At 34.9% G+C, this 17,701-nt stretch overlaps 1 protein-coding gene across 22 annotated transcripts in view; it reads right to left on the reverse strand.

Moving 5' to 3' along the window:
- Positions 1-17,701, reverse strand: part of BAZ2B (bromodomain adjacent to zinc finger domain 2B) — a 398,760-nt gene that overhangs the window by 113,330 nt on the left and 267,729 nt on the right. For 20 of the 22 annotated variants that reach the window (XR_007478277.1, XM_033421795.2, XM_049712004.1 and 17 more), the window contains one exon: positions 2,318-2,506. The exons of the other annotated variants lie outside the window; for them this stretch is intronic. Coding sequence is in view for 19 of the 20 variants with exons in the window: in XM_033421795.2 (XP_033277686.1) it covers positions 2,318-2,506 (189 nt within the window). In the remaining variant the exon portion in view is untranslated. The remainder of the gene's footprint in view (positions 1-2,317; positions 2,507-17,701) is intronic. 22 annotated transcript variants of the gene reach the window in all.

Below are 17,701 nucleotides of genomic sequence, written 5' to 3' on the forward strand. Positions count from 1 at the left end.
TAAACCAGCACATGATGAATTTCTAAATGTATTCAAGGGCAGTAACTGCATGGTAAAAACATTAATCATATTCAACTGAAAGATTCTAATATTTCAGAGGATATACTGAATCTCAATTTGAACATAGAAGACAGGAGAATTTAAAAATCTTTCAAACTTGATAGAGTCAGATACTTCATGAAAATTCACGGTAATATAAAAATATAATGATTAAAAACTGTAAATGTTTTAAAAGAACTTACCGTGAAATACTACTTCAATATAAAAAACTTTACTATACTAATATCCATTAAGTAATTTGCATGTGTTGATTTAGTCATCTGAAATGTAGACACATTTAGAAGTGGATAATATTTAAAAATAAACTATTTCTCATTTAAAATTCCTAGTAATTTCTTCCTGTGTGTCTTCATCTATTTAGTAGGTGATTTAAAATTTTTGGCATTTTGGTTACCCTTTTGAATAAAACTAATCATAGGAAATTTAAATTTAAGTTATACAAAACGTACAACTTAAACAAATGAGGCCTTTAAAACAAGGTATAGTCTCTGTTCACTTGGCAAAAAAGTATGCTTATACAGGCATACTTTTACCACTAAAGACTCTGTCTTGTAATTGTCTGTTTATCTCCTAAAAACTATAAGCAACATAACATATACTATGTTAGTATATTCCTCAGTGCTTGGCCTACTGCACAGAACACAGTAGATGCTCAAAGAACTTTGTATAAGAAATGAATGAGTGAATAGTTTATGTAGGCTAGGGAAGTTATCAAAATTTTTTTCTATACAGTGGAAGTATTAACATTATTGAAGTTGAGATGAGTAACTCTTTACACCTGTTAACCATGTTTTCAGTGCAAAAGATATTTGATTTTAATTATACAATAATTACATTGTGGTTTAGAAATGCTCAAAAGTAATTAATACTTTATATATCAAACTATATCAAATATAATAAACTATGATAAAACAATTTTTAAAATTTAAGGTACTAGCAACTATCTATATTACTATTATCTATTTTAATTTTTTATTCAGCAATACTATATTTCAGCAAATACCTATTGAATACTCATCTTGCTAAGCAACCATGCTCAAAACTGACTGAAATAAATTCCTATTAGTATTTTTAAAGCAAATGTCAAGACTTAGTTTAAGACTTTGTTTTAACTTTCTAGCCACATTACTATCTCCTCTCTGAATTAAAGAAATAATATGACTTAAGAAATAGTACTTGAAATATATACTTAGCCAACTTTCCATTCTACATATATAATTCAAACAAGATACTTGTTTCCTTTTAAAGAAACACTCGACAAGAATAAAAACAATGATGGTTACCAATTACATACTAATTAGGTGTGCTAAACACTGCATTCAGCACTAAACATGGCTTATTGCCTTTAATCTTCACAAGAACCCGAAGAGGCAGATACTATTATTATTTTTATTGTTATTCTCATTTTTCAGATGAGAAAATAGGCTGAGAGGTCAGATTACTTGTTCAATCAAGGTCACAGCTAAAATGTAACAAAGCCAGATTTAAATTCAGATCTACTTGTCTCTGAATTATGCTCTAATTTTTAAACTACTTTCTATAACAGTAAATCATGCATCCTTAACTAAAATTTATTAAGGTAAAGTTAATCAGGAAACACATTAAAGTTTAGACTTTCAAAATAATATAACAAGAGAAATTACAGCATGTTTGTCTAAATTAAGCTTTAATTGGTGTCTTACTGAACTCCTGAATCCTCATAATCTGTAGAATTTGGGATAATTCTGGTCTTCCTGCCACACAAGTGGTGCAAATCTATGGCTGTTTTAATGAAATATGAAAAAAATAGAAATTTAAGAGCCAAGCTCATCTTACTTATAAATGCAGAGAAATGAGGACTCAAAAGTGTATTCATTATAAGAACTGGACTGCAGTTTTCCACTGTAAGTTAAATATTTTTTTAAAAAATCAAATAAAGCTGAGAATAATTAATCAAACTCTATACTTCCCATACATATACTTTTCTACTTCAATAAAAAGCATGAGAAAAACCTGGCCTAATTACTCACTTTTGTGGCAGATGCCTATTTTTCTAGCTTAACACTTGAATACCTAGTCAGTTGTGCTGCCACCTAGCACACAGAGTGTGTTTTATTTTTTTGCACAGGATAAAAAGGACTGAGTTAATTCTTGCACAAGAGCTTTAATATACCAGGCATAATACTATTCTTTTTGTTCAAGTTAATTACCAAACTACTGCTTGAACATTTTCAAGCTTTCCTCCTTTCCTTGAACACTGTTTGTAACAGATGTTTACCTGGAAAAGACGCTAGTTGGGGATGTGCAGCTAAGGCTGTGGGTGTACCAAGTGTCCCCAAACCACCAAATTCTGAATGCCCTGAGCTGGCTGAATGCAGACCAAAGACTGGGTGGCTGACCACTGGGAAGGCACTCGACACTGTGGACAGGTTAAACAGGTGATCCCCAGCTGCTCTGAATAAATGTCCTGGGAGGGAAAAAAACACACTTAAAGTTGTACTAGAAAAAACAGATGAGATTTATCTGATTTCAGCGTTCATAGTGGGTTAAAATTTATAATAGTTTATCTATTAAATTTTTATTATACCTTTTTTCTTTTGCATTTCTGTTCTTCAAACCCTGCAGAATGTTTCTAGAAACATGAAAGTACTCTAAAAATAATTAAAACGAATGGTATAACCTTATTTACTTTGAATTTTGAGATTTGAGAATGACGCTTTAAGTACATAACTTTCACTAATTGTAAAGTTTGACCTGCCAAAGTGAGGCAAACTTTCTGCTAATACATGCACATTAATATTTTATCAAAATTTTTTACTCATAAGAAGGAAGATAAAAACATCTAGTTAATACGAAGTTGAAAATCAATAAAATAAATCCAGAATCTGTCACCAATTCATTACTCAAACTGTCATACACTCTAGGCAAAGAGTTCCTAGTTTCCATGTGCCAGAATTGAAGCTATGTTCTCCATCGAACATCTTTTAAGTGAGGAGAGTTGATACCAAAAATGGATTATATTCTAGCCTGATAAGGCAATGTATACGACAGCATAAAGATTTAATAAATAAACTTACTAATTTATTTCTAAATGCATCCGAGGGTGGTTATCAATATAAAAATCATTTTTAAACATTGTGATAGAAAGTTCATATTCAATCCAAATGTGTGGTTTTTCAATCTCTACGTTTACTCTAAAGAGAATCTAGTACTAAGTGTCATAACCCCAAGTTGCAGTGTTATACCATCAAAAACACAACTTATTTTTCATAGTTTGTAGGGATTTGGCAGAAGATTTGTTAATACTTGGAAATCTTCCTTTTACTTCCGGGAAATAATTAAGTTTCCCTGGCTTGATACTGTGAAAACAGAGTATCAAAAACCCACACTCCAGGCTATCTTAAGAATTTACTGCATGAAAGCTATTGCGCTCTGTGTTAAAATAAACATAAGGCTTCCTTATTATCCTGTTTATATCAAACCTGACTATGCACTACAATATAGTTTCAATACAATATGTTTAAAGTAAATTAAAAAATACAACTTAAAAATAAGTATATTTTTGTTATCATTTAGTTATCAACAAAATCCCTCCTCTTTGCTTTTTTATTCGCTGAAAACTAAGAGGAAGTCATCAAAGAGGTCACAGTGTACTCTCATTGACTAATATAAGCCCTATATTCTTTACTGAAATAACACTATATTTTTCATTGAAGTAGTAAGATTTAAATAAATTGTATCAAGTATATCTTACATTAGCCTACAAGGTAAAAAGTTCTGATTGAGGGTTGAGGTCCCACTATAACAAAGCAATAAGTAGATCTCATAGGGAAGATCCTCAAAGTGCCTTTACAAGGAAGGCTCACAAAGAAACTGAGGGAGGAGAACAAGGGAAGGATACAAACTTGAGTATATTTTCTAAGTCAGCCAATCTTAGTTTTTGTTCATCAAAGCCTAAACAGAAAATCTGTGAATTTGGTACTTTTGTGTAATCAGAATTCTAGACTGCAATTAGCACTGAAGTTAAGTCAAAACAAAATAGGGCATGCTACTGGAAGAAAGGAGGTTACTCAAACATCACTATTTTTAAGACTAGTGCTATGGCACCAGAAAGATTGTGTAAATTTTTTTTTTGGGGGGGAAGAACAAATTCTCAAAAACCCAGCTAGTTTCTCTAAAAAATGAGCCTATAACATTAAGAGCCAGTGTTTATTTTCACATGTGATTGCCTATAAAATCCCCGATTCTCACTAATCAATTCAACTTCCTGAATGACATGTCCTTAATCAAATGTTTTATTTATAAACATACTATGATCTGTTACATTTCCTTCTACATCAGTTTTCTTGATAAGCAAGTTGAGCTAAACATTCAGTTTGTGAATTTTAGAATCATTTTTCATTTATATTTTATAAAATAAAAGTTCTTAAATTATATTTGTCAACTATATATATGTAGCAGTGACTTATACAAAAAGTTTTGTGAGGTAAGCTCAAAACTACACAAAATATTATAAAAATTCAGAACACATTAAAATTATAAAGGGTCAGAAACTGATAGAAATAGTTGCTAGTAAGCAGCATTCTTAGATGTATAGTTAAAACATTAATTTTCTAATTGTGAAGAAATAAATGAGCTTAAACCTTGGAGTCTCATGAACAGAAAACATGAGTAATACCTGAATGAAGTTGTCACTCTTGCAGCAATAATTAAGAATCGATCTTACACAACTTGATAATTTAAAAAGTTCTTTTTTTTAACTCTAAAAAGAGTGATATCTAGAAAGAGCTGAATATAAAATTTCAACAAAATATGAGCTTTATTCACCATAGATTCAAACTGGGGGAAAAAATATAGTCTTGTTCACAGAGTTATATCTATGCCTAGCAAAATTACGAAGAAGCTACCTTACCCTATTTTCTTATTCTTTCTTATAAAACTTTTGAAGATAATTAAAGCATAGAAAGTACTTGAGTGACAACAGAATCGATAGGGCCTATTCCTTGTTGGTAAGAAAAGGTTCACGTCTGTATTTAGTAAAGAATATCAGGCCCACATTATAATGATTACAATGATACCATGCATTATTAAAAACACACATTAGAGATTTTCTTTGCTTTACATGGATAAAGTTATAAAACAGAAGAGAAATAATTTCATATTACATTTAATAATCTTTACTAAATTTTGCCTTTATAGCAAGAATATAGAAGTCAGTGATACAAAAGTGTATCTTTCTCATTAAAAGGCTCTGTAATATTACATATAATTTTAGTATTGTTTTTGCCACTGCCTTTAAAAAAAAAGCCAGCTACTAATTCCATGTAAAAACCTTCCAGAATTACTGTTCTTTATTCAACAGTTTCCATAATTCACACATTTCATGAACATATCTATTAAGCACCAGGTGCTACGTTTAGTAATTAGCATACAAGGATGAATAAGACATAATCCCTAGTCTTAAGGAACTCAATGGTTTGAACATAATTGAAATAGTATAAGACTGTTTTTCATACCACAATGTATAAAACAAGTTAGTTAATATTTTAATATTATAAACTGGTACTGTCACATACAGGACTTAGTAACAGATCCCAAATACCTAAAACAGTGTCTTGTACATAGTAGATATACAATAAATATCTGTTGAGTGAATTGATTACTCATTAAGAGCAGAAGAGGCACATCCATGGGACTGATTCCAAAGGGCTTCATCAGAATAGGAAGTTGTCCTGAATTTTCATTTAAACTTGCAAGGATGATTCTTACTAGTTTCCTTTTGCCTTACATGTCACCAACCCTGGGTCCTAATTTTTTTTTTTTTAATTACCACTTGGCCTTTTATTTCTCCTTGATTCCATTTAGGCCACATGTTGGATTTGATCACATAAAATTCTACCACCTCCAAGTTCTTAAATTCTTAAATTTTACTCTAACCATGGTTTCCACATTTCCATTTCCTTATTTCTCAGCATGACCGTTGGTCTCTCTCAATCTTCTACCAGTCCCTTGACCCTATCTATCTCCTTCCCTCTCAATCCCATCTTGGCATCTCTCCTTGTTAACCTTGAAAGAAAACTCTTACACTTGTATGTCTACTTCCTCCTCACTATTCAGAATCTTTAATAGCTGTGCCAAGTCCAAGCCTCCCTTCCATTTTGTCTGTAAAGGAACTTAAGTTTTCCTAACCACTAGATTCCATTAATCTTTGCCCTTCTCATTTTTAACCTGTCTCTATAAATCTGGCATTGCTGATTACCTCTTCCTTATTAAAACCCATGTTTATCCTTAAGCTCTGGGTCATGGAATTATTTTGATGTTCTTCTTAACTATATTTTTCCATAATATTACTGTCCACTTTACTGGGTTTTCTTTTTTCTAAATGTAAGATTCTTAAAGATTTTGTCCAACTGTCTCTTTTTTCCTCTTTATATTTTCTTCCTCAGTCATTTCATGGGCTTCCACTATTTTAACTATCACTTCTATGCACATGAATTCTAAACTAGGATTTTAGCTCCCTGAGAGCAAAACTGAATCTCATTCGTCTCGGTAATCCCCAATACCTGGCATAATCTGAAATATAACAGGTGCTTAATGAATGTTTCCCACTGTTGTATTTTGGGTCACATTATTTCTTCTTCTTCAGACCCTCCATGCTTATATAACATGCTCTTTGACTTCTTTTGCCTTTTATAACCTTAACTATCCTTTCATAATCATCTCAAAAAAATATTGCCCAAGAAGTATTCCTGAATCTCCCAGACAGATATGTTTTGGACCTCCTTTGAATATTCATGATTATTCACAATCTTTCATCATACCATTACTAGAGTATAAGGTTATAAAGGAAAGAATCATTTCTTAATCATTTTTACTCTGTACAAAACACTGTATAAAGCAAACTGTTAGCAGTTGCAGGGATAATACTTCATAATAATACCTGCTGTGGATAACTCTAAAATGGTAGTTTTCAATTCTTTGTTTCTCTCTTCCTTTAAAAAGCTAGAATAACCAGGAGTCATTTTTAAGTGATAACAATATATCACATTTTTTCTCTGTTCCAATTATAAAAAGCATTCACAATGTTACTAAAGCTCTTTGGGTAATTAGAAGCTAATTTAATGACATCTATGTTGTAGCTTTAATCTTGTTATACAGCAAGAGGGTGCTGTTTCAGTTACACCCTTTGGTTTCACTGCCAGGACAATGCCCTTCGCCTTCTCCAACTGTCTTGAAACTTCAAGCCACTGTTCACAAGGGGATTTTTGATCACAGACTGGAGATGACTCAGTGAACTCTACAACTACATTTACAACAAAGCATATTCTGTATTAACAAAAGAGTAGAATATCTTCTTATAGGAAACAAAAGACAACACAAGCCAAACCAGCTCTATTAGATTTATGACTACAAAAATAAAATTATTTGGATGTTAGCATGCCCTACTTTTGGAGAAGTAACTTTTTTCTACATTAATATACCTAATATCAGAAGATCCTTCCAAATAAAAACTGTTATGATTAAAACTCTTCAATTTTGCCCAAAGAACACATTTGCAAACTGATAAATTACATCATAAAATGAAAACAGTTTTAGAACATCATAATTATTCTTTTTTACAGATATTAACATTCAAGCGTAGTTTCAATATTATAGATGCAACTTTTATTAGTTTCCATTTTAACTGACAGGTAACAATGTGCACGTACTGCATAATGAAAATATATGTCTGTAATGTCTAAATCCTCAACTTACGTTATAGTAAGCTGACTACTTTTTAGCAGAGCTTTTCAGATTGTACTAGCCAATCTATATGTAAGTGATTAAAAGCAGTTACACAAAATGCCAGTGTCTCAGTAGCAATGCACGGTAACTGCAAGTGTCTTTATTAATATTAATGAACTTCACGTAGCGACACAATAAGGGTTTTTCCCTCCCACAAGAATAAAATAATATAAATACTGTACTAATGTCTTGAACCTACACTACCAGTGGACAAATCTCCTATCAATCAGGAAAAGCCCAAATAGCAAATTAAAACAAAATGATTATAAGGAATAAGTATCCTAAAGCATCTAATCTTTTTAAAAAAATCAAGGAGACTGCTTACTATGACAGAATTCTACCTATGCTGTTTTTTGTGTGCTAAAAATGCCTTTACTTTTTCACTGCTACACAAACTTGTTGCAGCATGTCTTCTAACTCTTATCTCTAGTTCTTTAAACTGTTAGCACATTTTACAGCATTGTAAAATCAGCCTCTAGTATACAACCTGCAAAGTATGGTTAATCATGAAAAATGGTAGCACATTCAAATATAGGTTACAAGAGTACTTTAACACTAGTAATAACCGAGTGTAATAAACAAAGTGAAATTACTGTAAATTAAAGAAATGCTCAAATTATTGGCCCATATATTAAAATTCTTAAACATATTAATGTTTAAATATTCTGAAACTCACAATGTACAAATTCTACAAACTTGAACTTTGATTAAAGAACAAACAGAAAGAATTCTATAGCAAATGGTGACAAAATATTCCCCCCAATAATCTTCATTTTATTCCTTTATTCTCATAACTTTTTTAGTAGTTAACCTTTACATTTTAACATTAGAAAAGCATGGTATGGAAATAAAGTCTTTCATTTTATTTTTAAGTATTTGCTTTGAGACTGTTTTAGACTTACAAGAGTTGCAAAAATAGTACAGAGTTCCAACTTCCCCTATGTTAACATCTTATATGATAAAAAATAATTTTCAAAGCCAAGAAGTTAACCCCGATTAATTAACTAAAATAAAGAATTTATTCAGATCTCATTAGTTTTTCCACTAGTGTCATTTTCCTGTGCTAAGATCCAATCTAGGATCTCACATTGCATTTAGTTACTGTGTCTCCTTAATTTTCTCCAATTTGTGACAGTTCCTCAGTCTTGTCTTTCATGACCTTGATACATTAAAGAGTACTAGTCAGGTAGTTTGTAGAATGTATCTCAACGTGGGTTTGTCTGATGCTTTCTCATGATTAGAAGAGGTTAATTAAACATGATTGGGAAGAGTACCCAATGTGTCCTCAGCACAACATATCTGGGGTCTGTGATGTTGCTATATGGTGCTGGTGATATTAACTTTGATCACTCGGTTAAGTTAGTATCTGCCAGGATTCAATATAAAGTTACTAATTTCCTTTCAAACAGTCTTTTCATTAGAAAAAAAAAAATCATTAAAAGTCTAGGTAGGGCTTCCCTGGTGGCGCAGTGGTTAAGAATCCGCCTGCCATTGCAGGGGACACGGGTTCAAGCCCTGGTCCGGGAAGATCCCACATGCCATGAAGCAACTAAGCCCGTGCGCCACAACTACAGAGCCTGCGCTCTAGAGCTGGTGAGCCACAGCTACTGAGCCCGTGTGCCACAACTACTGAAGCCCACGCGCCTAGAGCCTGTGCTCCGCAGCAAGAGTAGCCCCCGCTCGCCTCAACTTGAGAAAGCCCGCACGCAGCAACAAAGACCCAACACAGCCAAAAAAAAAAAAAAAAAAAAAAAAAAGTCTAGGTAGCCTTGGGAACAAAATCTACTACTCTACATAACACTGAACATGGTGAACAAGATTTTGATTCAGTTCAGCCAATATGTATCAATCTTCAGGCAAATGACTATTCTTCAAAGATAGGAGTAGCTGCTCTTTTGTAAAAAAGCATTTTTGTTAGATCTAATGAAAGAATTTAGAGTTCACAGATTAAAATACTAAAATTACACTATATTTTATATATTCAAATATAGATGTACTTTATTTTTATAATGAAATATAAAAAATAACAGTGAAAACAATCTAATTCTAAAATCTTATTTTACTTATGTTTCAATAAAGAAGTCTTAGTTTTCCCATAATGAACAAAAATTACTAAAACCAACTTTGAAAAACACACCTTTCATTGCTACATAAACTTGTTGCAACATGTCTTTAAACTCTTTTCTCTAGTTCTTTAAACGATCAGCATATTTTTACAGCATTGCAAAATCAGCCTCTAGTTTATAACCTGCAAAGTACAGCTAATCATCAAAAATGGTAGTGCATTAAAATGTGCATTAAAATAAAAGTCATATATTAATTTGCTGGGGCTGCCATAACAAAGTACCACAAACTGGGTGACTTAGAACAACAGAAATTTATTGGCTCAGTTCTGGAGCTACAAAAGTCTGAAAGCAGGGTGTGGGCAAGGCCACGCTCCCTCTGAAGGTACTAAGGAAGGATCTGTTCCATCCTTCTCTCCTAACTTTTGGTAACCTCAGGCATTTTTTCCTATGTCTTCACATGGGCTTCTTTCTGTACACATCTCTGTGTCTAAATTCCCCCATTTTAATAAGGATACCAGTCATTTCGGTTTAGAGCTCACCCTAATAACCTCATTTTAACTTGATTACCTCTTTTAAGGACCCAATTTCCAAACAGGTCACATTCTGAGGAACCAGGGATTAAGACTTCAACATATTTTTGGGGGGAGGAAGAAACAATTTTATCCATAACCCTAAGTTCATTTTTAAGATTACTTAGTTGATTTGAAGGCATTACCTTTCTTTAGTAATTTACCTATAAAATGCTAATTAAAACTCTGAAGTTCTACTCATGAAAGTTAGGTAAGGACTCCCCTAGTGGTGCAGTGGTTAAGAATCCGCCTGCCAATGCAAGGGACACGGGTTTGAGTCCTGGTCTGGGAAGATCCCACATACCACGAAGCAACTAAGCCCGCGCACCACAACTACTGAGCCTGCACTCTAGAGCCTGTGAGCCACAACTACTGAACCTGCATGCCACAACTACGGAAGCCCGTGCTCCTACAGCCCGTGTTCTACAATGAGAGAAGCCACTGCCATGAGAAGTGCACTCACCGCAAGGAAGAGTAGCCCCTGCTCGCCACAACTAGAGAGAGCCTGCGCACAGCAACGAAGACTCAAAGAAGCCATAAATAAATAAATAAATAATTTTTTTTTTTAAGTTAGGTAAAATATATTTCAAAAATACCTGGTGCCTTGTGATCAAACCCTTCATTAAATAAATCTACTGAAAGGCAAAAAAAGCTAGACAGTTGAACATTCCAGGGCCTTTATTTGTGACTTAGAGATATCTAGAATATAGACAACTAAAAAACAATTATTGTTATAATAGTTCATACTATAATATAAATACTCAAAGAGACTAGAACTTTGGCTTTATATCCAAACCCTCAAGAATAAGCCTATCTCATTCTCTTGACGATTCTCTATTGACTGTAAACGTAAGCTCCATCTTTTAAATAAGAAGTTCTAATTAATAACTTTGTATTTTCAGGGTTTATTTATTCAATGCCTCGTCAGTAAGGTCTGATCTTTTAAGATTCTTTACCCTGTGGCTTATAATGCCCATCTCTAACTAAAATCAGCACAGTTATTTGGTATTACCAGAGCAAAGCATAATACAGCCTAGAAAACTTATTAATTAGAGTAAATTTATCATTTAATTTGCAAGTCCTATTCCTGAGAGTTCACCTCTCCTTCCCTCCCTTTCTTCAACAATTGTTTCTTGAGCATATATTTTGTGCCAGGCACTGACTGGATACATATCAATAAAAAAAACCGTATGGTCCCTGCCTTTTAAATGTAGAAGAAGGGACAAATAAGTAAAACAACACCAAATCTATAATTATAAACTGTTAAGAGTACTATGGAGGAAATTACTAGGTGCAAAAACAGGTAATAGTAGAGCAATTACCTAGACACTATGAACAGAGGAGACTTCTCTAACGTCTCAGGACACTTAACCTGAGACAAAGCATGAAAATCAGCCTTACGCAGTTCCTCTAAGACAAAGAGAGAACATGGTTGAGACCCTAAGTTGGGATTCGATCATGGAAGGTATATCAATCAGGTTGAAAAGTACAAAACATCCAGCTCAAAATGGCTAAGTGAAAGGTAAACGTATTGATTCACATAACATAAAAGCATTTGGAAAAGGCACACTTCAGATAAAGAAGGTTGGCTGAAAGCTTACTGGGACTTAATTTCTCTTTCGTCTCTTGGCTCTACTTCCTCATATAGGCCCTTCCTTTTAGGTTTGTGGGACAAAAGGGTATCCTTCCTCACCAGTCCCAGTAAAAATCCTAGAACAGAATCTCTCTGCCTTTGATTAGTCTCATGTGCCTTCCTTAACCAATCACTTAACCATCGTTGTGTGGGAAATATGATGTTTGGACTGGCTAGATTGTATCACATGTCACCCCTGGAGTCTCAGGTGAAAATTTTTTTAAAAAAGAAAGTGATTCGTTTTGCGGGGGACAACTTCAGGTAATGGTAGAGTAGTAGTGAAGTGGCCACACAAATCATCCACAGAAAATAATTTTAAAAATGTGATTTAAAACAACAACAAGGGACTTCCTGGTGGTCCAGTGGTTAAGACTCCGCACCCCCAATGCAGGGACCCCGGGGGTTCAATCCCTGGTCAGGGAACTAGATCCCGCATGCCGCAACTAAAAGCCCGCATGCAGCAACTAAAAGATCCCGCATGCCACAACTAAGACCTGGTGCAGCCAAATAAAAAAATAAATATCAAAAAACAACAACAACAAAACTAAAGATACTGCAAAGCATCCAAAAGCAGAGAAAAGTCAGGGGAAGGTTTAATCTGGAAAAAATGGTAACAAGAAGGGGTGAGAAGTGTGACTTTGTGGCTTTCTGGTCTGATACTGCTGTCTAAACCTCACAGCTATAACTCCAGAAAACAGTGGAAGATGAAACAGCAGGCTTATCAACTAAAGGTGCCAGAGGTCAGACTCCAGGGCTAAGAAAACATCAGGAAATCAGGAAGTTTAAAGGGGAAATCTTGGCAGTGATCAAACAGAAAGAAGGAGACTCAAATTCAGAGATTAAACTTTCCAAGTGCCTAGCTAAAAGTACACTGTGCGTGGGGCACCACAACACAGCCAGGAGAGAACGTACAGAAAGTCGGAGCTACACACAGCAGATCTGTTTAACTTGATGTATTCCTTAATTGAGTGCATACATTCACCATGATTAGAAAGCCTGAAGTATCAGAGAACAGAGTCGAAAGCTGGCAGAGCAGCTGGAAATCAAGGGGTAATCTTAGGAGCAAGGAAACCACAAAGAGAAAGAGAAGCATCTCTGCCATGTAGTTGGCTGACCCAACAACTTTCACAGGCACAGAGGTCGCAACCCACAGGGGGCCAGTCTGCAAAAGTGGCAGTGGGAAGCCAAAAAACAGAGCACATATCATTAGTAAGTTTTTTGACCACAATAAAACTAAAATGGACATCAACTGAAACATTTAACATTTAAATGTTAAATTACTGACTTTTAAACAACCCATCAGTCAAAGAAGAATTCACAAAGGAAAACAGAAAATATTTTTATAGAATGATAATGAAATGAAAACTATCAAAATTTGTGGGAGGTGGCTATAGTTGTATTTAAAAGGGAAATTCATAGCATTAAATGCATATATAAGAAAAGGAGAAAGGTCTAACATAAATGATCTAAGTTTTCTCTTCAAGAAATTAGGAGAAACGATGAGGAAATCCGATCCATGGAAAAACTGAAGGAAATAATAAAGGGCAGAAATCAATGAAACAGAAAACAGAATATCGGAAAAAAAAAATCAATGAAACCAAAATCTAGTTTGTCAAAAAGATTAATAAAAGGAAAAAAGAGCACAAATTGTTAATATCAATAATGAAAGAGAAGATATCATTACAAATCCTACAGACATTCAAAGGATAAAGTACTATTTCTAAAATTAATTAATTAATTAATTAATATTTTGGCTGCGTTGGGTCTTCGTTGCTGTGTGCAGGCTTTCTCTAGTTGCGGCGAGCAGGAGCCTCTCTGCTGTGGTGCGTGGGCTTCTCATTGCGGTGGCTTCTCTTGTTGTGGAGCATGGGCTCTAGGTGCACGGACTTCAGTAGTTGTGGCACGTGGGCTCAGTAGTGTGGCTCACGGGTTCTACAGTGGAGGCTCAGTAGTTGTGGCGCACAGGCTTAGTTGCTCTGCAGCATGTGGGATCTTCCCGGACAAGGGCTCGAACCGATGTCCCCTGCATTGGCAGGCGGATTCTTAACCATTGCGCCACCAGGGAAGTCCCAGGATAAGGTACTATTTGGAACAACTCTGTACCTGTAAATTCAACGACTTAGAGGAAATGGACAAATTCCTTGAAAGACATCACTAACAAAGCTCACTCACAAAGAAAAAGATAACCTGAATAGTTTTATACTTCTATTTTAAAAGTTGAACTCCTGGGAATTCCCTGGTGGTCCAGTGGTTAGGACTTCATGGTCTCACTGCCGAGGGCCCGGGTTCAATCCCTGGATGGGGAACTAAAAAAATGCCACAACCCACACAAGCGTGGCCAAAAAAAATGTTGAACTCCTGATTTATTATCCTCAACAACAACATTAAAACAAACAAAAAAACAACAATCTTCCAAGCCCATATGACTTCAGAGTGGATTCTCCCAAACTTTTAGAGAAGAAATATTATCAATTTGATACAAACTCTTCCCTAAAAAAGGTTTTTAAGAAGGAAGGACTGGTCAATTGTGTCAATTCTTCCGAGAGGCTGAGTGAGATGAGGACAGAAAAGTGACACTGGTGTGGACTGAGATATACATAAAAGATGAGGAAAAGGATAAAGCACATACAACTATGTATTTTGAGAAGTTTGGTTATAAAGTAAGGGAGAAAACAGAGTAATTGCCAGAAGAGTGTTCGGGGTGAAAGAGGGAAGGGTTTTTGGTGTGTATTATTTTTTAAGATGGGAGATACTATGAGCATGCTTTTATACTAATGGACATGATCCAATAAATACAGAAAAATTAATGATACTGTATAGGAGGAATGGAGTCCTTGAAAAGTTTTTTGCAATCTTTAAAAAGAATCGATAGGTATTTGCTTTTGTGACAGTTAAGAGCCATATAGTCTTGAGTTAAGCATTTATTTTATTTGGTTTAATTTATATTATTACATAGAATAGTATATCAAAAGAGATCTGTAGTAATTATATATGAGCTACTAGATGTACTAATGAAATACTATTTTTTTCAGAAGAAAAGAACCACTGAAGGTGGAATAAAGTTCATGTATAGGTATCAGGAGTTTATTATAATACAAAGGTGGGGAGATATGGCAGGGGGGCTATCACCAGATGAGCTGAAATGGATAGATAACTGGCTCATAATTTAACATGTGCCCCAACCTCCTTTTAGTGTACCTTCCTGTGATGCAGAAGCTGAACAGCTAAAAAGTATATTTACCAGTCTCTCTTGCAGCCAGGATTCTGGATATAATTTAGATCCTGCCAATCAGATGTATTTGGCACTGAGTTAAGCTGTTATTGGCAGGACATGAGGTATCCTTTTTGCTGGTGCAGATCTAGCAGGCAGCACAGAACAGCCCTGGAGCCTGTTATGTCAGTGGTTCTTGATCACAGGATTGCAACTGAGGTGGTATGATCCATGGAGCCACCAGTTAGCACAATGGTGTCCTGACTGAACTAGAGGTAATTTCCTTAAGCAGGTCAATTCAACAGTAATGCTCTGAAATCACTCATGGGGGTCAGGGGTCAGCTCCTCAATAATTTTATAAGTACCTGATTCCTTGTATTAAGTCTTTTTGCTTAAAATAGCATCAGTGGTTTATGTTATCTCTAGCTGAACTCACTGATACATCAAACAACAATCTCAACTGGTGATAGTTCCAAAATCAAAAAGGCAATTCAGTCTATCACAACTGGCCTGGTATCTGATAACCAAATACTTTTCAAAGTAACATTAAATGAGAGATAAGTGAAATCTCAAAAATATATATGCATAACCTTGGAGGTAGAGGACAATTTCTTAGACAAAAAGCATAACCATAAATAAAAATATTGGTAAATCTGCCGACATTAAAATTGGAAGTTCTTTTCATCAAAAGACAATGTAGAATAAAATAAGACACACCATGTGGGAAAAGCTATCTCCCACAAAGATAACTGAAAGAAGGACCAGCATCCAAAATATAAAAAGAACTCACAAATCTATAAGAAAAAGATGCACAACCCAATAGAAATATGCACCAAAGCCCTAAACAATCACTTCAAAAGAGAGGAAAACCCCAAAAGCTACAAACTTATTAAAAGGCACCTTAATGAACACTACTTCATATTCATCGACAAAAATCAAAAAGTCTGGCAATGACAAGTGTCAACATGAATGATAAGCATCAGGAATTATAATACACAGCTGATGAGAAAATAAATTGGTACTACGGGTAAAGTTGAAGACATCTTCAAAACCGTATGCATATGCATCAGGATTCACGTATAATGATGGTCATAACATTGTAACTGGCAAAAGTTGGCAACAACTCTAATATTTACCAAGAGTATTTACATGGATGTACAGTCCATTCAAATGCAACATGCAAAAAGATAAATGACCCTTTTACACTTTAAAACGTATTCTTCCTCCACATTTCTCATTACATCACCCTTCTCCCAGTTATCCAGGTCATGTCAGGGTTTCTCTCTCAATCTCTCTCTCAACATCCCTTTGCCCAAATCCAGTCATTATATCCTATAAGAATCTACTCCCCAAATATCTCTGGAACCTTGTTTGTTTCTCCATCTCCAATAACTCCTTAATTTTGGCCCTTATCATTTCTCACCCAGATAAATTTAAGTACCTTCTAATGGTCTTCTTTGCCTCTAGTCCCATCCTCATTGCAAACTGATGCTCTACATGCTGCTAGCATGCTAGCATTGTCAAAGCATTAAAATCCTTCCACTTGATCAAGTATGAATAAAAATAAAGGTTACAATTTGCTAGGCACCTATTCTATGTCAGGCATTAGCTCATTTATCGTTATAAAATGGGTATCATATTTATTTTATAGATGAGGTACCGAAGTTCAGAAAGGGGTAAAGTACCCAAATTCACATAGCTAATAAGTGGACAAGCCAAGATTCAATTTCAGGGCCTTTCAATTGCAAAGTCCTTGCTTTTAGTCAATACATCATTCTGTCTAAACTCTTAAACATGGTGCATGAAGTTCTAAATGATCTGACCTTAACCTACTCCCCAGCTTGATCTCCTGTCCCTCTATTCCATTTAGCCATAGCAGATACTGGCTATCCATTCTCTCCTTATTCCTTGCTAATAACCTCTATTTTCTTCAGGATGGCAATATGCTCAGCTAAAAACTAATTTTCCTGGCCTTCCTTGAAGCTGAGATTACCATTCATATAGTTCCGACAAAAGAGATACTAAGTGGAAATCTCTGGATGGGGTTTCTGGGAAAGCTCTTTAAAAGGGGTCAAAGTAAGCTGGCATACAAATTTTGCCCTCTTCTACTCCACCTTCTTCCTTCCTGGAAAACAGGGCTGTAGGTGGATCAGCCTTCTAAAAGCCATGAGGTAAGACACGTGAGCATGAAAGTCCCATACCTCAGAAGACAGGATATAAAATTAGGAGCCCAGGTCTGTGATGGCATCACCCACCTCAGAACTGCGGATCTATGGACTGGTACGTGTATTTGCCATGTGTTCCTATTCATAGTTAATCATTGTCATAACTGACACATACCCTAAGTTGAGGCCTGACTGATCAACTTGCGATTTCCTCAATATACCATGATTTGGCA

Source organism: Orcinus orca, chromosome 7 (assembly GCF_937001465.1).
Source record: "Orcinus orca chromosome 7, mOrcOrc1.1, whole genome shotgun sequence".
NCBI lineage: Eukaryota > Metazoa > Chordata > Mammalia > Artiodactyla > Delphinidae > Orcinus > Orcinus orca.